The 22,278-nt window shown below is 42.5% G+C and overlaps 1 protein-coding gene across 1 annotated transcript in view; it reads right to left on the bottom strand.

Annotated features, from left to right (window-relative positions):
- Positions 1–15,751, bottom strand: part of RGS8 (regulator of G protein signaling 8) — a 70,109-nt gene extending 54,358 nt beyond the window's left edge. The window contains 1 exon segment of the mRNA XM_020984366.2: positions 15,526–15,751. Coding sequence (XP_020840025.1) covers positions 15,526–15,633 — 108 coding nt within the window. The 5' untranslated portion in view covers positions 15,634–15,751.
- Between the last annotated feature and the right edge of the window lie 6,527 nt (positions 15,752–22,278).

Below are 22,278 nucleotides of genomic sequence, written 5' to 3'. Positions count from 1 at the left end.
CTCTTCTCCCACCACACTATTTCACTTGGTGATCTCATCAGCTCCCATGGTTTCAATTATCATGTCTATAGAGATGATTCTCAAATGTACTTTAGCCATCCCTAATCTTTCTCCCGACCTCCAAGGCTTGCATCTCCAACTGCATACAGACACCTCTAATAGGATGTCCCAAAAATATCTTAAATTTAAAGGGTTCAGAATTGAACTCTAACCTTCTCCTATAAGTCTTTCTATTTGAACTTCCCTATTTTACTATCAAGGATACCAACCATTTTAGCTGCCACCAGACTCACAGTCTAAGTGACATCCTCAACTCCTCACTTTCTTTAGTCCCCTCCCCTACCATATTGGATCCGTCACTAAGTACTGTCGACTCTACCTGCATAATATCTGTCTTATACTTACACACCCCATTCTCTCTGCTGACACTGCCGCTGCCCTGGTGTAAGCCCTTATCACCCCACACCAGACTATTGAAATAGCTTGCCAGTTGGTCTCCCTGCTTCAAGTCTCCCCCTCTCTATTTCTTTCTCTACTCACTTGTCAAATTAATCTTCCTAAAGCACAGATCTGATCATGTCATCTCCCATCCCCACCTCCATTCAATAAATTCTAGGGATCTCTATCTCCTCCAGGATCAAATATAAAATCTTCTATCTGATGTTCAAAACTCTTCATAACCTGGCCCTCTCCTATCTTTCTAGTCTCTTTACAAATTACAGAGAGACAGAGAGAGAGAGAGAGAGAGAGAGAGCGAGCACCATCCAGTGATACTAGCTTCCTTGCTGTTTTCTTGCAATAAGACACTCTATCTCCACATTCCAGGTATTTTCACTGACTATGCCCCCAATGCCTGGAATGTTCTCCTTCCTCATCTCTGCCTCCCATCTTTTCTGGTTTCCTTAAGATTCCAATTAAAATCTCACCTTCTACAAGAAGCCTTTCTTGATTCTCTTAATGCTAGTCTCTTCCCTCTGTTGATTATTCCCAGTATTTCCTGTGTATGTTTTATTTATACGTAGTTGTATCCATGTTGTCTACCCCATCAGACTGTGAGCTCTTTGAGAACAGACTGTCTTTTTGCCTTCCTGCCTGGCATAGGAAGATGCTTACAGACTGAGGATTCTTCATCTCCTGACTTCATGCATTGGCAGTGGATGGCCTCCATTACTAGAATGCTCTCCGTTCTCTTCTTCACCTCCTGGCTTCCCTAACTTCCTTCAATACTCTTCTCAAATTCCACCCTCTGAACGAGGCCTTTCCAATCCCTCCTCCTTGGTCCTCTGAGATTACCTCTTACTTCTTAGATGTACATAGTTATTTGCATGTTGTCTCCACCATTAAAATGTGAGTTCCTTGATGACAGGAGTGGTGTTTTTGCCTTTCTTTGTGTCCCCAACACTTAGCACAATTCCTGGTACATAGTAAGCACTTAATAGATGCTTGTTGACTGACTTATTAAAAAAAAAATGTTCTTCCCTGGAAGAATTTGAGCAAAGTCATGGGAGTTTATCAAATGAGGTAACATATAGTAAAATGCTTTGTAAACTTTAAAGTGCCAGCTATTATGTTGTTGGCGTTGTTATTGGAAAGAGGGTTCTTGTTCAGGTATAGGCTGGACCGAATGGCTCTTAGCTCTCTTCCAAATCTGAGATTCTATGATTTCTTATCGTTCCATATCCCCTACGGCCCCTAGAAGAGTGTTGAGCTCACAGAAGACATCAGCAGTTATAGAACGGCTGATTGGTTTATGGGCTCAATCAGCACCTCACAAAGGAGGTACTTGGGCAGCACTTTACCACCCTTGTAGTTTATGGATTGATATTAAGGAAATGATTCAAGAAAAACTGGTAAAGAGGCAGGTGATCACAAACACAGCTTCTACGTTTAGGAAGGGATTTTTAGTCTGGTTGTTTTTTGGTGATTTGGGGTTGTGTTTTTTTTTTGTTTGTTTTGGTTTGTTTGGGTTTTGTTGTGGTTTTTTTTTTTTTGCCTTCCTGCCCCTTAACTGGTCAAAATGACCAGCTGGCTACTTTTTGATATTCTTTTTTCCTCCTAAAATGACAAAGTATAAAATAAGTCACTTCCCCTTTGTTTTTCTTAAAGTTTAAGAAAATAGATTAACTCGAACTTCTCTGCCACCCTCATGGCTCTAAAACGAGGTTCCAAAAAAACATTTCTTGTAACACACGGTGCACACATAAAACTGATTCATGGTTATGTATGCTTATTAGTACTGACAGTACTCTAATAAAATTTGTATTCATCAATGCACATAATCAAACTTTATTGACTATTCAACAATATAAATATCAACATCGTATTAAGACTAAATAACTAACCTGATTCCTAAAGGTCTCTTAATAAGTTGTCTCCTTAAGAGGTGCTCATTCCCATTTGGGCAAGTCCTCAATAAGAATATGATATAATGCTGGCTAAGGGTAAGGGTATTTACAAGTTCTGATTGGTTATTTGAAACCATGATTACCTAAGCTTACCTGAAAGGAAACTAATTATCAAAGTTTTAGTTTCCTAGTCTCTAATCAATCAATCGATAAACATTTAACAGGCACTTACTACTGCCAGGCACTGTGTTAAGTGACAGGGATACAAAAAGAAGTAAAAGTCCTTGCCTATCAGTTGTTTACCAGATTTGGAGGATATATACATCATTAAAAATCGTATACCAAATTTGGAGAACACACACATATCATTGACAAACTCAAGTACTTCTCTTATTCTAGGAAAAAAGCTTGCATAACAACAACTCAGTCACAAAATGGAAACTTAAAACAAAATGGAGTTGTTCACCCTAAATTAATATACCTATTCCCACTATGCCACTCAAACTCAAATAGAAATAGGAGCTACTAACCCATAAGGATCCCTACAAGCCTCATATTGACTTAAAAAACTAAATATTAATATTATCTATTTTATTGTAGTTTTATTTGCTCTATTAAATATTTCCCAATCACATGTGAATCTGGTTCAGGCCACACTCAGGAGTATTGTGGGTGGCATGCAGCCCACGTGCCTCATTTTTGACACCTCTGGCATCAAGAACACAGAAGTTGGAGTCAGACAATGTGAGTTTGTGCCATAGCTCCACAAGTTCTTACCTGTGCAACCTTGGACTACTTTACTGAGCTGTGGCTCAGTTTTCTGAAGCATAAAATTTTTTTTAAATATTTGTGGTGGCAATACCATTTAGTCTAGTATTGCTCAAATATGTCATCACGGTATGGAAATGACCTTAGGTTCTTGCAACTTATTCTAGCAGACGGTAGACTCTGACTGGTCTCACCAAACTGGAAACCCTTTGAGTATAAGAGTATAAATTTAGAGCAATAAGGTCTTTAACAGCCCACTTAGTTCCTCCTCTCCAGCCACCTCCTCCAAACCTTCCTAGTGAGAAATCAGAAACATCTGTGAAAGAACTTCTTCCTTGGGGTTCTACTTGAATAGTCTCTCCCAGACCACTATTTCAAAAAAGTCAGGTTCCACCAAAAGCTAGGTGGCACAGTGGACAGAGCACGAGCCCTGGATTCAGGAGGACCCGAGTTCAAATCAGACCTCAGACACATAACACTTACTAGCTGTGTGACCTTGGGCAAGTCACTTAACCCCATTGCCTAGCCAAAAACAAAAGGAAAAAAAAAAGTCATAGCCAAGCTGCATTTCATTTCCTTCTCTCTGGCCATCATCTCATCTACAGCCTCTTCTGCCACTTTCTACCTAGACACCCTCACCAGAGACCATGCCCTTCAAGTATTTCCATCCAGGGGCCCTGCTGTCTTGGTTGGTAACTGTTTCTCCCAGCCACTATTTCAGAGCTGCATCTAGGTTTCACTTCATTCCCTCCTGTCTGTCACATCCTCCACAGCCTCTTCACCAATTGACTCATTGCCCTTTTCTGCCTCCTCCCACCCACTCCAGTTCAGGAACAATGAACCATGATCAAATCAACTCTGCACTTGTTCCTGGATGGGGTGTGTCAATTCATTCCCACCGGGGCCTCTCACTCGTTGTCCTGTGAGTCCTAGACCAAAATTTCCACCAAAATGGCCACCACCATTCCTTTATGTGTTTTAGAATATAAACTCCGGAGGCAGTGGATAGAGCACCGTCCCTGAAGTCAGGAGGACCTGAGTTCAAATCCGGCCTCAGACCAAACACTTGACACTTACTAGCTGTGTGATCCTGGGTAAGTCACTTAACCCCAATTGCCTTAAAAAAAAAAAAAGAATGTAAACTCTTGTGAGGGCAGGGATTATGTTTGCTTTTGTATTTGTATCCCCAACACTTAGGTTGAGGAGCTGCTAAGTACTTAATAAAGGCTTTTTGTTAATTTGTTTATTGTCCAACTCCTTCATTTTAGAAGTGAGGCCCACAGAGGTTAAGTAAATCACCCAAGTTAGTGAAAGCAATAAGTAGCGGAGTCAAAAGCTAGCACTCTTTCCACAACAGATTCTTCCTCCCAAAGTGATGCCCAAGGACCAATCTAATTAAGTTCAGACTGGACCATCACCAGCTAATGATGATTTTTCACCAGATGCTGAAAAATTTAGGACCAAAGAAACTCATGAAAACTGCCAAGACAAGGAGAGGCTGACAGCTTACATTCTTTGGAAGGAGAATCTGGCCCAATGAAATCATGCACTTCATTGAAGTGTAATGTTTGAACTGTCTATGTCTGTTGATGAACCAGATTAAAATGCAATTGTAAAATGTTTCACAAAATAAAAACATAATACAAAATCAGTAATGTTAATTTGTAGTTTTCCAAGTCAATATGCTTTTAAACCATGAAACATTATAAAAATGTAATTATTATTGACATAGTTACCCTTGTCCCTCAAATGAAGGTTTGGAACCACAGGCCCTGGCTGCTAGGAGAACTCAGGCAAACCACCAGTGACCTGGGAATCTAACAGCAACCTAAAGTCCCATAATCCTTTGTTGCCCAGTGTGGGAGAACCCTAAACTGTCAAGAAACCAAATGTATCTTCCATACAAGTGTCTTCAATTTTGACAGAGCTGAAGCACTTGATTTGCAGTGGTTCTCTTCCTGAAGCATACCCAAAAATACCAGACACTTCCTAAGATTGTATACTATGTGGGAAGAGATGACTCAGGGCACCTTTTGCTTCTTGCCCTACAGGAGAAATCTCTATTTCATAATAAACAATACCCTGTCTCCTCCCAGCCCTTTAAGGACTCCCCAGGGCTTGGCAATGAGCCTTGAGGGAGATTTACAGACTACCTAACATGCATGATGTTATGCCAGTCTCCAAATTAAGATAATTATAGCCCCTTCCTTCTTCAAATCAAATCTTGTGTCTTGGAACATGGGTTTATTCCCTTAAAAACAGCTTTGTTCTCTTTAATACTGAAAAAATTAAAGGGAAAAGGAACGAACTCTAGAGATTCCATGACATCCAGAAAAGGAGGCCTAAATTCAATCAATTAATTAGCTAGGTGAGGGGGCAACGAGATGGTGAAGTAGATAAATTGTAGGAAAACTCATCTTCCTGAGTTCAAATCTGCCTCAAACACTTACTAACTGTGTGACCCGGGCAAGTCAATCACCCCTGTTTGCCTCAGTTTCTTCATCTGTAAAATGAGCTGGAGAAGGAAACGGCAAACCATTTCAATATCTTTGCCAAGAAAACCTCAAACAGGGTCATGAAGAGTCAGACGTGACTGAAATGACTGAACCAAAAAAAAAATGTATTGAACACCTATGTGCCGATCTCTACGCTAGGTGCTGTGGACACAAGACAAAAAAAAATTTCAAGGAACATTCTGTTGGGGGATGGTCCATATACATATAAGTTTACAAGGTGTCCCAAAAGTCTTAGTGCAGTTTTAAGCCCTAAAAGCATAATAAGCTTATTAAAACTTATAAGCTTCAATTGCGTACAAATACAAAATAAACACAAGGTAAAGTTTAGGGCCCTAGCAGTTGAGGTGGGGGGAATCCAAAAAGGCTTCATGTAGAAAGCTGGCTTTAATCTTCAACCTGAAGGAAATGAAGAATTTTATAAGGTGGAGGTGAGCACTGAGTCCATTTCAAGACTAGAGAAGAGCCATTACAAAGGCTCTGCAGGAGATGGAGTGACATGTAAGAGAAGACTAGAAAGAGGGACCTTTTGGTTAGGTGTGGGAAGGGCAGTAAGACCAGAAAGAAGTTGGGGCCAGATTCTCAAGGGATAAAAAAAAAAAAACCTCTAGACAGGCAATTTGTCCTAGATGCAAGAGGGAAAAGGGATTTTAGGGAGACCTGGAGTTTGTTGAGCAGGGAAGTGACATGATCAGATCTGTTCCTAAGGAAATTCACTTTGGCCATTGCATGGAGGATAGCTTGGAAAAAGAAATAGATTGGAGGCAGGGAGGCCAATGAAGAGTCCATTACAATAGCATAGGTCAGAGTTGCCCCCCAAAAACACTCCTGCCTGAAACCTGCATACACAAGATTAAAATATAATTGGGAAATTCTTAACAAAATAAATAAAAATACAGTACAAAATTGATTATGTTAATTTGAAGTTTTCTCAATCAATACACTGCCCCCAGGATCTGTTTCTCTGGTCTAGGTAAGAGGTGAAGAGGGCTTAGACTAAGGTAGCTACAGGATGAAAGAGGAAGGGCTGGATGTGAGAGATGTGGAGTCAAAATCTGCAAGATTTGGCAATTGATTGGATACCTGGGGTAATAGAGAATAAGGAGTCCAGGATAATACAAAGGTTACAAATCTGGGAGATTAGGGTAATGATGATGTGGGAACGGTGAAGTTCAGTAAAGGAGTGGTTTTGAGGAAAAAGAGAATGAGTTCTTCTGTACTTGACATGTTGAGTTTGAGACATCACCAGGACATCCAGTTTGGAATGTAAAATAGATAGCTGTTGACGTGGAACTAGAACTCAGAAGTGAGACTGGAGCTGGATATACAAACCTCAGAATCATCTCCATAAAAGTGATCATTGAACCCATGGGAGCTAAGACATCATCTAGAGAGAAAAGGACATAGAATAGAAACTTCAGGAATACCTGTTTTTAGAGAACATGATGTGGATAAAAAAAAAGCAGCTAAGGAGACTGAAAAGTAGCAGTCAGGCAGCGAAGAGGAGAGCCAGAAGAGGACAGAGAGAAAAGAGTATTGAAGAGGAGGGAGTAATTGACAGTGTCCAATGTTGCAGAGAGGTCAAGAAAAATGAGGAATAAGAAGGGGAAAAAAACTAAACATCAAATTTGGGAATCATTGGTAACTTTAGAGAAAGAAGTTTCAGTTGTGTGATGAGATGGAAGCTGGACTGCAAAGGATAAATGAACGAGTGAAAGGGAAGGAGGCAAAGGCAATTGAGTATAGATAACTATATATGCAATATTTTATTTTTCCCAAATTACATGCTAAAATAGGTAGCTTTTTTTTTTTGACTAAGCAACAGGGTTAAGTGACTTTCCCAGGGTCACACAGCTAGTAATTGTCAAGTGTCTGAGGCCAGATTTGAACTCAGCTGCTCCTGACTCCAGAGCTGGTGCTCTATCCACTGCACCACCTAGTTGCCCCCCTGCCCAAAACAGATAACTTTTTTTAAGTCTGTCTCCACAAAAGAGAAGAGATATAAGATCATACCTGAGGGGATGGTAGAACCTAGTGAAAGTTTTTTAGGAGAAACACACATTTAAAGGAAGGAGAAGTTGAAAGGAAAATTCTTCATTTGGGCTTTTCGTCCTGAAGCAAAACTCAAGGAAAGAGAATTTAAAAGATTTTATCATAAGTACATCAAGGTGGCACCATATTGATGGGCTGATCACTGAAGATGAGCAATGGCTTCAAGGCGGGGCCAGCTTTTATAGGTAACTTTAAGACAATTCAGATAAGTCCACCTCAGCATGCACCTTTCATTTCGCAGGTAGGAGTACCTGACAAAGAGCAGGTGATACAGAAAGCTTCAGACTTGGTGTCTACTTCCCCACCAGAGCCTCCCCCAACACCGGTTCACAAGCAGGGCTGGGAGCAATAACTTTCAAAAGAGGGAAAGAACTGGTGGATAGAGAGACTTCATCAACCTCACCAAATTCTCACCCGTGAGAAGAGCTGTGGTCCTCTGCCTCATTACTACTCTCTGCTCCTCTGATGTAGGGGTAGATCCATGAACTCTAAAACCTTCATTTAAGGAGGGAATTCAGGTCAGAACATCTCATTTCTCACCTAGCTGCACCTCTCCGGGACTTCTCTGACTTCTCCATCATGCCCCGTGTCTGGTATCCTCACTCCCCAATCCCACTTTCAGCTTCCTTTCATGTATCTTCCCCCATTTGATTGCAAAGTTCCCTGAGAATAGGGGCTTATCTTCCTTTTTTACATATCTGTATCCCCAGCACTTAGCACAGTGCCTGACATGTAGTAAGTGCTTAATAAATCTTTGTTAAAAATTTTTTTAAAGGATAGAAATTGAGAGTAGGGATAATGGCTTGAGAAAGCATTGAGGGGTGAGGGATAGGAAGTCCAATGATGGCAAAGGATAGGTTGAAGAAGGATGAAGCATAGGGAGAGATAAAATGATAGGAAAAGGAGGTGGAATGATGGTGAAATCAACAACCATCCTTGTGCATGGCTAAGGTGAAGTAGAGGAGCAGGTCAAGGGTTTTGGGGAAGAGGGGAATGTTGAAATCATCTAGTGTAAGGGTAGGAATTGAAAAGAAGAGAAAGACACTGAGCCAGGTGCTCAACTCCTCGAGAAATAAGGGAAGATTACTGGGGAACAGGTAGACCATAATCAGTACGGATCAAAAAAAATTAATAGAGTGAATTTAAAAGGAGAATAGTTTGCCGAGTTATGGCAGCAAAGAGAGAATCTGAAAGTGCAATGGGGAGCAAGAAGGACCCCAACTCCCCTTCCAGAATCAAAATTAAGCCTAAAACTTGGAGCCCTCAGAGCTTTCACCTCTTTATTGTGATCATTGTCTAACTTCCCTGCCCTAGAAATTACCAAAGACCTTAATGCTAGGACCTAGGGCTGACAGAAACCATTATGCTTTTTGTAATAGCTACAAGGAACATGAGGTTTTAATGCGTCCTTGGGAAGATGCCCAAATAGTGAATTGGCCAACAATCACTGTAATTAAAATGCCTGAGAAAGATAAAAGTGCCCATTTGAATGTGTGACCCCAGATATTGAGAAAGCAAATTTTATTTCATCGCCCCTATCATATGTTCAGGAGCTACAGAGGACTGAGAAAGAAATCAAAGATTTAAAAAAAAAAAAGCTGTGATTTCTGGAAAGTAAACAATAGTTGGCTCCTGGTATTTGGACTCTGATTTCTGCTCTCATTATAGGACTACCTGACCTCCCTAATCGTATTTGATTTCTTGGACTTTCTCTTTTCTATAGTAAATAAATCTGTTTTCAGAGAAACACAAGGATGGATTCCTAAAGGGCAGGCCAATATTTACCCTAATATGCCGTCCAGTACAGCACTGTGTACAATAGATGTTCAATAAAGTATTACTATGATGCAATTTTACTCCCCAATTATAATTATGTAATAATTGCAATTGTATATTTTTTCTATTGGAATTAGTATCTTAAGGAACATTTAGCTACCTCTGCTAGAAAACAACATAGTGAAATAAAAAGAGGCCTAGTTCTGGAAACAAAGGAATTGGGGTCAAATTCCATTTCTAATGCTCAGAAATTCTATGACCTTGAGCAAGTCATTTTCCTCAACCTCCATTTCTACATCTGTAAAATGTACGTGGCATCTAAGATCTTTTTCAGCTTGAAAATGTTATACTGGGGCAGCTAGGTGGCACAGTGAATAGAGCACAGGCCCTGGATTCAGGAGGACCTGAGTTCACATCCGGCCTCAGACACATAACACTTACCCTGGGCAAGTCACTTAACCCCATTGCCTAACCAAAAAAAAAAAAGTTATCCTAATATCCCCTAAGACCACCACTAGACTATAAGCTCTTTGAGGACAGGATACTTCTTCTTCTTCTTCTTCTTCTTCTTCTCTTCTTCTTCTTCTTCTTCTTCTTCTTCTTCTTCTTCATCTTCTGATTGGTCTTCTTTTTGGCAGTCAGGGTTAAGTGGCTTACCCAAGGCCCCACAGCTAGTAAGTAGTGTCTGAGGCAGGATTTGAACTCAGGCAGGACATCTCTCTTAAAGCACCTTAGATCTAAACCTTACACTTTAACCCATAATAAATGTTTATTTAATTGAATTGTCAACTGTTGTCAGAGAGTCCACTCCCTCATCCAAAGGTTAGATCATACAATCCTGCCATAGAAGACGCGATAGTCTAGTAAGAAGATGACACCAACGCAGGACTAAATATACTCTATTATGAAATATTGCAATTACCATACAGTTACAAATAAAGTATTGAAAGTAAAATGCTGTTTGAGTTCTAAGTTTACCCACGGGGAGATATTAAAGAAGACTACATGTCCCATAGGTATCCCCACAATTATTCCAGACTTCTCTGTTTCTACCTTAGGCATCCCATCCTTCTGGGATCCTCAACCTAGGAGTCATACTCAACTCATCACTCTTTCCCACCTTGTGCATCCAACCAGTTGGCAAATCTCTACAATATCATTCACATCCATTTCCTTTTCTCCATTCACTTCATCCTAGGTCCTCTTCACAAGTAGCTCATAGTAGAATGGAGGAGATGACGTGTAGATAGGTAGATAGATAGATAGATAGATAGATAGATAGATAGATAGATAGATAGGTAGATAGATAGATAGATAGATAGATAGATAGATATTGTTATTCAGTGGTTTCAGTCATATCTGAATCTTTATGACCCCATTTGGGTTTTTCTTGGCAGAGATACTGGAGTGGTTTGCCATTTCCTTCTCCAGCTCATTTTACACATGAGGAAACTGAGGCAAACAGGGTCACACAGCTAGTAGTGTCTGAGGTCGGATTTGAACTCAGGACCTCCTGACTCCAGCTCTCTGTCCACTGTGCCACCTAGCAGCCCTGTCATCTGGACTACTGACAAAAGCCTCCTTTTGATTCCCCTACTTCAAGTCTCTTTGGTCTGCAAACCATCTTTCATTCAGTTGCCAGTTTTCCTAAAGTCTGATTCTGATCACGTCACTCCCGACTCAAGGAGCTTCATGTGACCTCTTTATTGCCTTTAGGATTGGCTATAAACTCATGTTTGGCTTTTAATGATCTTTACATGCAGGCTCTGACCTCCCTTCTCAGGATTATGATGAATTTTCAGGATTATTATGCCCTTCTTGGAACATCCCTCATATATGATTTTCCCTCTCACCTCCACCAGCCAGACCCCCACCCCCATCACCTTTCAAAGATGAGCTCAATTGTGACTTGACACTTTTTTTAATCCCTTCTCCCCCCTCCCACTCCAGCTGCCAGTGCCTCCCCACAAACCCTCCTTCCAAAAAATACCTGGTATTTCTTTTGCATGTGTGTACATGCTCTCTCCTTCATTCCAATATGGGCTACTTGAACGCAAGGAATTTTTCATTTGTTTCTTTGTATGCCCAGCTCCTGGCCAGGTGTCACTGTGCTAGGGACAGTAGGCACTGAGTGAAGGCTCATTGACGGTCACCTCCCCCAGTCCCACCAGTACCTATCTATTCCTCAGTGTGAGTCCCACCTTAACACTAATTTTAATTTTTGAAAAATAGCTTCCCAATGTCCAGGTGAGTTCTTGCTGAGCAGGAGGAAAAGAAAAGAGCCTAAGTAGCTAGAGGCTAAATGAATAAGATTACTGTGTCATCCATAATTCCCTGGAGAGCAGAAGGAAGAAGGGGTGGGGAGCAAAGGGGCAATATTGCTGCGGAGTAGGTGCCGTAGGGATGATGAAAGCCGCAGAAAGCCTTGGGTTTGTGGGAGTAGGGTTGAGATGCTGCCAGAAACTTAAGCCACAGGATCCAGTGGTAAAAGCCTGGGGCAAAGATGTAAAAGTGAGGTACTTTCTGCTCCCACCGTTCAATGCCAGGGCACCAGTTATGAATCTCTTTCCCTCCTTAAGCAGTAATAAATGCTTTGCCATTGACTGCTGAGGTCCACAGCTGCCTGCGGTTAGCAGACCCAGCATAATACCCAGTAACTCCACCTTACCCCCATCTCTATCAGCCTCCCACCAGTAAGTTGAGCTCATTCTAGTCCTTTTTTTAATAAATGATAGCCAGCAAGAAACTTGCAGGCTTCCTCTCCCCACTCCCCCTCCCCATCTCCTTCATTTCCACTCCGCCCCACTGCAACCAGCCTTCTTGAATTATACAAAAAGAAAAATCTATAACAGCCAAACCTAGAGGGGCTGGGGTAGCAGAAGCAGAGTTAGAGATGAGATGGTGGAGACAGCCCTCCAACTAGAACTTTCTCTTTTTCCTTTTTTTTTTTTTTTTTTGGTGAGGCAATGGGGTTAAATGACTGCCCAGGGTCACACAGCTAGCCAGTATCATGTGTTTGATGCTGGATTTCAACTCAGGTCCTCCTGACTCCAAGGCCAGCACTCTATCCACTGAGCCATCTAAGCTGCCCCTAGAACTTCCTCTTTTTACAGGTCCCCTCTGGAACCAAGACATGGGCTGAGAAATTCTGTGTTTGCTGAGTATGCCCTTATGCCTGCATTTGGGGACAGGAGGAGGGATTATATGGGTGCACTCTGTTGAAGAAGAGGATAAGAAAATTCTGCCTGATACTGGCCTGCTGTCCTCCCTTTCCCCTGTAGGCCTAAGGCTAAAAGCTCCCACTGAATTTTATTTGTGAAAAGTACTACAGTTTCTCAGACACACTAATCATTCTGGGTCCCTTTCCTAAGGGGCTCAAAGTATTTTATAGCCATTTTGTAAATTCTGATGCCAAGAAATTATTCTTAGAAATGGGGAGCCCAATACAGAGAAATCCAAGGAACTTGTCTAAATTAAGCACATCAGGAGCAGGTAGTCAGGCTTTAAGTGGTTAGACAAAAAGAAAACAAAAAGAGACAACAAAATTAGAAAAATGAAATGTGATGACTTTTGTATACAACTTCAATTTATCAGCAATAAGACAAATTTCAAGTTGTTGTTATTGTTTCAGGAAATAGTGATGGGCTCAAAAGTTTGATCTAACCATCTATACCTAAAAAATTAAGTGGATGAAGAATTCTACTGCTGAGAGCATGCTATATGATTAGACAGACAATCCATAAAACTGCTGGTTCATCCTGTACAAATCTGGGACAGGAACTGCAAATGGCCAATGAGCTGAGCCCAAAGCTGAGTGGGAGGAAGAAAGCAAGTTATTGACTTTGGGATATAGTACAGTGCTTTTACTGATCTCCATCTTCTCCCTCAGACAAAGGCCCCTCTTTTTAAGAATAATATTCATTCTGTAAGTCTGCAAGTCATGGAAGACAACTATCTCTGAGTAATTAAAGTTGAAGATTCACCCAACAAGCAATGAAAAGGCACATGTTGGGCATGAGCAGTCCACAACATAGCCAATGAAGAATTACTCAATAGAAGTGGCAGAAAGGGTGTCATAAGACAAATGTATGACTGGCAGGAAAAAAGTGGAACAGTCTCATAATGGGAACAAGAGATAACTAAAGAAAAGTCTATATATTGCACTCATGAAAATGTCAAGAGAACCAGAGGAAAGTCTCTATCACATTGGGTCAACCCCCTTTTTACCAAAGAAATGGACAAAAGTTATACAGGGTGGAAAAGAATTAGGTTGTGATCTGCAAAGTTATGGGGAGAGGTGGCATATCACATCAACAAAATGGCAAATCTATTAAAATGTCAGAGAAGAAATGGACCATGTTAAGCCATCCACAGCCTCTCATCCCACCCAGACCTTGTAACTGGGTTCTCTCACATTTATGAGGCTGCTGCTGCTCAGGGTTATGGAAGCAATCCATTCCATGTGGATGGTCAGGAATAGTTTTCCTCTGTTTAGAGTTGACTGGCTCATATGGAAACAAATCTCATTCACAACATGTTTTATTCAACTGGACTGAGAAAACAAGGATAACTGGACTTAATGAAGAATTAGTATTTGTATCCTGAATGATATGTGGCATCAGAGGGATGCCAAAAGAATCTTACAGTCCAGGGCCTGTCCCAGCAGAGTAGCACAGCTTCCAGCCTGCCTCAATCTGGCTACATTGTGAAAAACCAAATACAGAACTACGTATCTCTCCACTGTTTCCCAACCCAGACTTCTCCCAGAAAGCCAGCTGAGCACACAGCAGGCATTCATTAAATACCTTCTTCATTGATTGTGAAGCTATAGCCCCAGAAATAATCATGATAACAACAATAATAAAAACAATAATAATGCCACTTTGCTTTAAAAAAAAAACCCTTGCAACTTTTTAAAAGCACTCATTCTCTCATAATAGCAGCTTTCTTCCTCCTCCACTTTCCAGAGCCTCCTGTACACTCCAAGGAAACCTTGAAGTTTTCCAAGGCTACAAGAACAAACTAGCCAAAAATAACCCAAAGGGAGGATGGCCTGGGCTTTCCATGCTGTTTCATTTGACTCTAAGCTCCCAGAGGCCAGGACCACACAGGGGGTTTATTACAGAGTGCCTGATAAAATAGATTGTGTCAAATTATACAGCAAGGAGAGTGAGCTGCTTCTAAAGAAAGTCACACATTAGGCAGCCCTAGAAGAAATACCTCGGGAAGGACCCATTCAGACAGTGCCAAGCATAGCGTTTAGAACCTGCCATCTCCCACATATTTTTATCTCACTCTCACCCTTTGTAAATTTGAGCCCACGGGTGGCAGCATTTATCACCTGACCTGCAACTCAACTAAAAGCAAAGCAAATCCAATTTGCATATAACCCAGCTAAAACAACAACAAAATGAATGAATGAATGAATGAATGAATGAATGAATGAATGAATGAATGAAATTGAAAACAGAGTGAAGATGTCATACCTTAAGATAGCAGGCTGAAATTATTATGGTAACAGTGTGAAGGGATCGGCACCAATGGGGAAGGGGGACAGAAAGAGAGGGAAGGAGGGAGGGGGAGAGAGAGAGAGAGAGAGAGAGAGAGAGAGAGAGAGAGAGAGAGAGAGAGAGAGAGAGAGAGAGAGAGAGAGAGAGAGAGAGAGAGAGAGAGAGAGAGATCCTAGGAACAGAAACCTGGCATCTGGGAATCTGGAGAGTTTCACTTGATACAGGGAAGAAGGTAAAGATGAGACAATGTGCAGCTTAGAGACTGCTAATTAAGAAGAGTGGGCACAGCCCTCAGACTCTTGACAGAAGCAGCTTCATGAGATTGATGAGGGTTCCAGCAGAGGCCAGACCAGCAGAGCCTTCCCACCCTTGAACCGGCTTGCTGTTCTTAGCCAGGCTCAGTGTTGAGGGTCAGCTGCTGAAGGGTGGTCAGAGATGCTGAGGACTTGGGGGGGAAGAGGGAGCATGGCGGGGGAGGGTCCTGCAGCCCTGCCCTTTCTGAGCCTTGGCTGGATCGGAGGGGCTGACTCCCTGTAATGCTAGCTGCCATGCCTTCCTTACCTGTCTGGCGGTGGTCAGAACGGCAGGAGAAACACAGCTGGGACGGGCTCCGTGTGGGCATGGCTCAATGAGGCCCTGAATGACAGAGTCTGCTGCCTCTTGATACATTGGAAAGCCGAGGGGCAGCCAGCCTGACCACAAGAGCCTCTAGATTAGAACTGCAGCGACATGCTGCTCCCGCTTCTCTCCTAGCTCTGAATCTCATGAAAAGAAAAGGAAAGGGAGGTGGAGGGGAGGGGGGAGAGAGGGGAGCTCTTACAGATGATGCACACACGCACACAGAGAGTTGGGGGAGGCACACACAGACTTATGCAGGATGGCACAGGCTCTGTCTGTTGCTCTCACTCCTGGCAGCTGCCTGAGGCTGGAGGCTCTTTGGAATTCACAGGTTTCTGGGAGAGACAAAGGTGGAGGTAGAGGAATGAGGGAACTGGTCCAGAGGAAAAGGAAGCTAAAATGGGAAAAGATGGGAAGAGGAAGGAGGCCCTGCTGCACACACACACACACACACACAACACACACACACACACACACACACACACACAGAGGAAAAAAAACCAAATAAACAGGCCTGGGCATGGAAATAAGGTTTTATGAGAAAGGGAGGGGAGAGGGCAAAATCTCCTTATTGACTTTGCTTCCAGGTTTCCCTCCTTCCCTCTCCCATTCTCCAAAGTCAGTGTTGTGTTGTAGTGAACAGTCTTAGACCTGGAGTTAGGAAAAACTGGGTTCAAATTCTCTCTCTTCTACCTGCCAGCTTTGTGACTATAGGAAAGTAACAACCTTTTAGAGCTCAACTGTAAAATGGAGATAATAATAGCATCCACCTCACAGAGTTGTGAGATAATATGTGTAAAGTGCTACAGAAATATTATTATTCTTATTTAGCAAAATGCCTTGCATTTAGTAGGCACTTAAGAAATATTAATGGAATGAGCAGGGCCATTTTTGTCTAGACATGTGGAGTATTTCTTTAGCTTAAATAAAGTGTAGATTAGAACTTTCTCAGGAGGGGAGGAAAAATGAGAAAGAGAATTGTGCAATGAATAAATTGTTCAGTGTTATTTCATACTCTCTCTGCTCCAAGCAGGCCCCAAGACCCCCTCCCCCCTACCATCTGCCCCATCTGTGTTCAGTGGGGGATGTGGTGGCAAGGATGGGAGAAAGAAGGGAGGAGAAGGGAGAGGAGGGAAAGAATGTAGCCATGTGACCCTTCTTTCTGTAATGTTCCATTTGAATGGTCAGGGCAAAACCCGGTGTGTGGCTTGGACCAATGCCCAACCCAGTTCTTGAGAGGTGACACGCCTTGTCTGATGCTACAGTCTGCCTTGCTAGTGACATATGTGGAGGACCAACTGGAAGTTCTCTGCAGTGGCAGCTATCTACCTGCATGTCTGATTTCAGCCAGAAGAGTAGCTGTAGGACATCCTCCCTCTCCCTGGCCCACCCCGGTTCTGCCAGGACTGGCACACAGCACATGAAAAACCTCTCAACCAAATGGGGCATAAGGCCAGAGCTGGGCAGTGACCTTAGAGATTATTTAGCCCAATCCCTTCATTTTATAAATGGGGAAACTAAGGCCTAATGAGTCAAAGGGATTTGTCCAAGATGGAGTAAGTAGCAGAGATGACATATGAAAATAAGTCTTCTAACTCCGAATCTCATCTTCCTCTCATGACCCTCCAACCACCCCATGCCCATGGGGTTCTGAACATTACAGGTTTTCAGGAGAGGTAAGAAGGGGTGTTGGGGGAAAAATACACGTTTGTCTTAATGATTTGAATAAAAGCTTTTATTTACAAACAAATTAGTGTAACACTCTTTCTGGGATGCTTCCCCAGCTCACACTTGCACCACCCAATAAGTCCCTAAATGATAACTTCCTCAGGATTCGTTTCTAATACTTTTGCTTGAACGCCCCCAGCTGATGTGTTCTCTCCCCCACCCCTATATAAATCAGTTGCGATCAATTAGATTTTTGAAAGGGATATTTATTGGGATGGTATAGCAAGGACAGAAGTTACAAAAACTTCTTCCAAACTGGGTGAGTATTCTCCCCTTGCATAAACAAGGTCCCAGGTAAGAATGGGTTCAAGCTTGAAATAGCTTGGAGCATAGATGTGGGGAACACATGGAGTTGCCTCAACATTCCTGGCCATGGAAGTCTTTTTCTCCCTTTGTGGAGTTCCCTCCAAGTTCTTTTTGGGGCAAAGCTTTGGCAAAGACTAGTTACTCCCCTTGCTCAGCTGGGCTGGCTCTTTTTAGGATTAGTGTTTCAGCTGACAGGTCAATCAGACTGCCAGGTTCAGTCAAGCAGGTCACTTGGCCACTGAACCGACTCCTCACTGGACCTGACAGCTGCTGCCACCAGAACCTGTGGTCTCTGCTATCAGTTCTGTTTGCCAAGGAGACCTTTGATGGCTCCTCCAACCTTTCAAAGCTAACAGTGTCATAACCTGGTCAATTCCATTGCTGGATACTCATTCACCTAAGATCAAGAAAGAATGGATACACAGAAAAAGCAATCACCATGTACTCAGGGATACATGGCAGCTGGGGGCAGGAGGACAGTGCCAGGTGCTCTTCCTGCTGCCCAGTGGCTCACACCAGTTCTTACTTGTATAACTTCAAGGAAGAAAAAAAAATCACAAGAAGTCCAACAAAGAAGTGTGTAGATTCTTTTGTATTCAAATTCAGTTTTGGCTCTTCAGCCAACCAGAAAATTCCTCTTCATATAGCACCAATCCTATCCCTAGTCCAGTCGTTCATGGCCATAAAGGGGCTCACCATGCCTCCATATTTAGAGTTGGAACCAGGCAAGGGATGCTGCATATAACCCACCAGGAAGGGCAAATTTGCAGAATGCTCTCAGACTGGGCCCTCATTGGACAGGCTTTCCATTATACAAAGAAAACTGAAACCCAAGGTTCAGCCAGAAAACCAAAAGAGGCAGCTGCTCCAGGAAAAACTGGCTCAAAGAACCCTAATGAAAAGAAGTGAGATGTGTCATAAGGGCCTCACTCTGAAGGAAGAGAACAAGAAATCTGGGAGTATAAGGAAAAATTGATGCAGATTCCTCAGAAGTTCACTTTTCCATATATCTTACAAAAAGCCTCCTCCAGGCACCACCATTCAGTGCAAAGATTTAGAATTAGAAGGTTTAGGCCATGTGTTACCTATGTGAGCTTATGCAAATCACTTCATGTCTCTGGGCCTCAGTTCTCTCATCTTTAAAAAAAAGGGGGGGGGAAGAGTGGAGGGAGATAGGGGTTGAAAGAGATGAATCTTTGATGTCCCCATCAGCACAAGAGCTCTGATCCTATGGTCTCATCTTTAGGAGGTTTAAAAGCTAAAATAAAGCTCAATTTCTCTTAGTAATGGCTTAAGCCTTTGGGAAACTTTCTTAGTGGAAGTGCATTTTTATCACCCAGCTATGCAAAAAAGCCTGAACTTAGAGTTATAACTAGAAATCTCTGTGGTGAGAGCTGGTAGGGTAGCCACGGCCAGTGGTGACGCAGAGTATCAGAAGAGAAGGGTAAGGGGTGGCACATCTGGGACCACGAGAAGAGTGGAATGGGGGAAGTGGCAGGGCTGGTGCAGAGGACTGTCCAGCTCAAGGAGGATGACAGTCCCTCAGATATATTCATCTGGGCACCCAAAGGATGGAAGGCAGCCAAGACAGGAGCTTCCTGGCAGTGGAACCATGGATGGAGGGGTAACTGAGCTAGTGGGTCACAAGGAACACAGGGACCGTGAAGGTAGAGCTCTGTTAAAGAACAGAGTGCCATCCTACAGTGTAGTCACTGGGGGTGGGCCAAGGAAAGAGATCCATTGCATTCCGCAGGCCAGCGGCATGTTACAAAGTGCCAGGAGAGTCTTCTCAGAGAGGTTCAGGGACACAGCCAAGATCGCTGCCATGGGGAAGAAGTGAACCACCTCGAGGCTGATGTCCTAAGCCGAGCCCCAACGGCTTCCTAATTACAGATGTGCTATGAACAAAGGGGGCACAGCAGTGATAAACTAACATGACATTGATGTTAGTAACTAACAAAGTAAGTAACTACGTATCACAGGGCTTCAGAGAAGGCAGGAAGACTTACGAAAATGCACATTTGTCCTGAAATAGGCTCTGCTCCCCTCCTAATACCTCCTACTCGGAGCTCAAGTGGCCCTCAGTCACTGATTGTCCTAAATTGCTGCTAAGTACAATGCTCACAGACTGCAATCTGGACTCCCGTCATCTCCTCCTAACAAGCTTCTCTCTCTCCCTTCTCAGACCTCCAGTCTACCCTGCATATTACTGCTAGGCAAATCTTTCTTATACGTAGATATGATCATGTCACTCTGTGCAAGATCCTGTAGTGGCCAAGTTTTGGTGGCCAATGACTATAATCCCAGCCATGGGGGAGCCTGAGCTTTGGGTCATAGTGATGGGGTGCTTGGGTGCTTATGCTTGGGTGCTTGTACTTGGACTCCAATTTCTCTCTAGCCTCAGAAACACTGTCCCTGACAGTTTCTCCCCAGCCCAAGTACTCTGTGCCTAGCAATTACCCATGAGTGGGCCCCAGCAAGACCCTTATCTCTCTCCCTGGTGCAGTTCCAAACAGCACCTGAAGGATTTATTAGTTTAAACTAGCTTTGCACTGGGTCATAAAGACATACTACCGCCCTACCTCATTATCTACATCCTGGGCTCCTCATTAATTGTATTCTAGACTTAAGACGTATGTGTAACTCCCTACATCTATCTTGTCAAACAAGACATTGATTGGTGGCAGACTGGACAACTCTCAGTTACCCTGAACTCTGGTTGACTTAGTGAAGTAGCAGGCCTAAAACCACACCTCCATATGGGCCCCTCTTGTGGGCTTTTCCTAGTGAACTCTGGGTAAAATGCCTGCAAAATAGATACAAGAAGTGCATGTTCCTTTAAAAACTGACTGCTCCTTAACCACTCCCTAATCCCACCCTGAATCCCCTAGTTAGCATATTTTGGCACATGTTTTATTGTATTTTATCCTATATCTATATATCCTATATATATATAACTGTACCTCTCTAAGGTTGCAGGAATCCTTAAGAATCTTTGCCCGCTGAAAAGCGTAACAATAAACTTTGCCACCTTGACTTAAGAATGCTTGAGTCAGTGAATTCATTCCAGACAACCCATCATGTACTTCGGTCTTTGAGGGGTCACACAACCTCTTAACTTCTCAGCCTGCAACAATAGTATCCTCCTCCAGATACCTCATCATCCACCCAAACCACCAAAGCTCTTCTCCATCCCTTGTTCTTTCTCCCCTACTTTGCCCATTAAATTCCTACCTGTCCTTTAAAACCCAAATCAGAAGTTACCTTGAAGATAAAGTCCATGATTTTCCCCCCTGGCACTTTGTATTAGCTATTTCTAATATACTTGGTATGATGATCTGTATATGGATCTTATCAGCCTACTAGAATGTCAACTTCATATCTAGGAATTTAAACTTTACTGTCTCACCCAGTGCCTAGCATAGGGCTCTGTACACACAGTAGGTACTTAATAAATGTTTGTTTTCTTGAATTGCATTTGTCATGGAGAATACTAGCGATGTTAAGGACCCATGAAGGGGAGGAAGTGAGGAAGGATGAAATGAGAGTATGGGAGGAAAGGAACAGAGATCATTGGGGAAGAAAAAGAAAATTTTAAAAATCAAAATTAAAAATTAAAAAAACAAGAGCAGAGTAATCTTGTTTCAGACTTCTGATTCAATGCCTAAGGGGGAAAGGCTAATTCTTATCTATATGATCCTTGGCCTCTCCCAGCATTATATAGCTAGATTAACAATTAGGGCTAATGATGAATCCCCTGAAGAGGTCACATTATTTAAATCCACACTCCAGATTTCTATTGGGCTGGAACCAATGACCATATTTTACATCATCATAACCTCAAATAGTGCAAATTCCAATACCTGTGACCACTTCAAAAGATACATTATTCCCATTAATTGGGACCTAGTTATATAGCCATGAGATCATTGGATTAGAGGTCAGAAAATCTTTGTTCAAATCCAAGTTTTGCTACTTACTACTTTTGCCATTTTGAGCAAGTCACTTTCTGTCTCTGGGCCTCACCTTTAAAATAAGGGGGTTGGCCTCAGTTATCTTGAAGGTCCCTAGCCAGCTTGATAGCACAGTAGATAAGCCCACAGAGCCCGGAGTCAGGAAGACCTGAGTTCAAATTCTGACTCAGACGCTTCTTAGTTTTGTGACCTTGGGCAAGTCCCTCTGTCTATCTCAGTTTCTCCAACTGTAAAATGGGGGACATAGCACCTACATCACAGGGTTGTCATGAGGATCATAGGAGCTAATCTTTGTAAATGTTAGCACAGTGCCTGGCACAGAATAGGTGCTTCATAAATTCTTGTTCTCTTCCTCCTTCCCTCTTTTGCTGCTTTCAATCCCATGATCTTATGTACCCCACCAGAAGGATTCACATTTTATCTATAGATGCACACACCCCACTCCCTACCTGTCAATCTTCATCCCACCACCTCCTACCCCAACCTGCTCCCTATAGAGTTTCAAAATCTGCCCACATTGGAAAACTATGAACAAGGAGTAAAAAGAAAATAAGTCTTTCCAGGATATCTGTCTATTTTGAGAAAGCAGATGTCGAAGCATTCAGAGGAAAGATAGGTAGCATCCAATGACCTAAAATTCTACAGAGGAAGTCAGTCCAGGAAGGATGGGAAGTTCTAGAGACTAGAA

Source organism: Phascolarctos cinereus, unplaced genomic scaffold (assembly GCF_003287225.1).
Source record: "Phascolarctos cinereus isolate Bilbo 61053 unplaced genomic scaffold, phaCin_HiC Scaffold_5;HRSCAF=322, whole genome shotgun sequence".
NCBI lineage: Eukaryota > Metazoa > Chordata > Mammalia > Diprotodontia > Phascolarctidae > Phascolarctos > Phascolarctos cinereus.
This window is presented reverse-complemented; position numbering and strand designations above follow the sequence as displayed.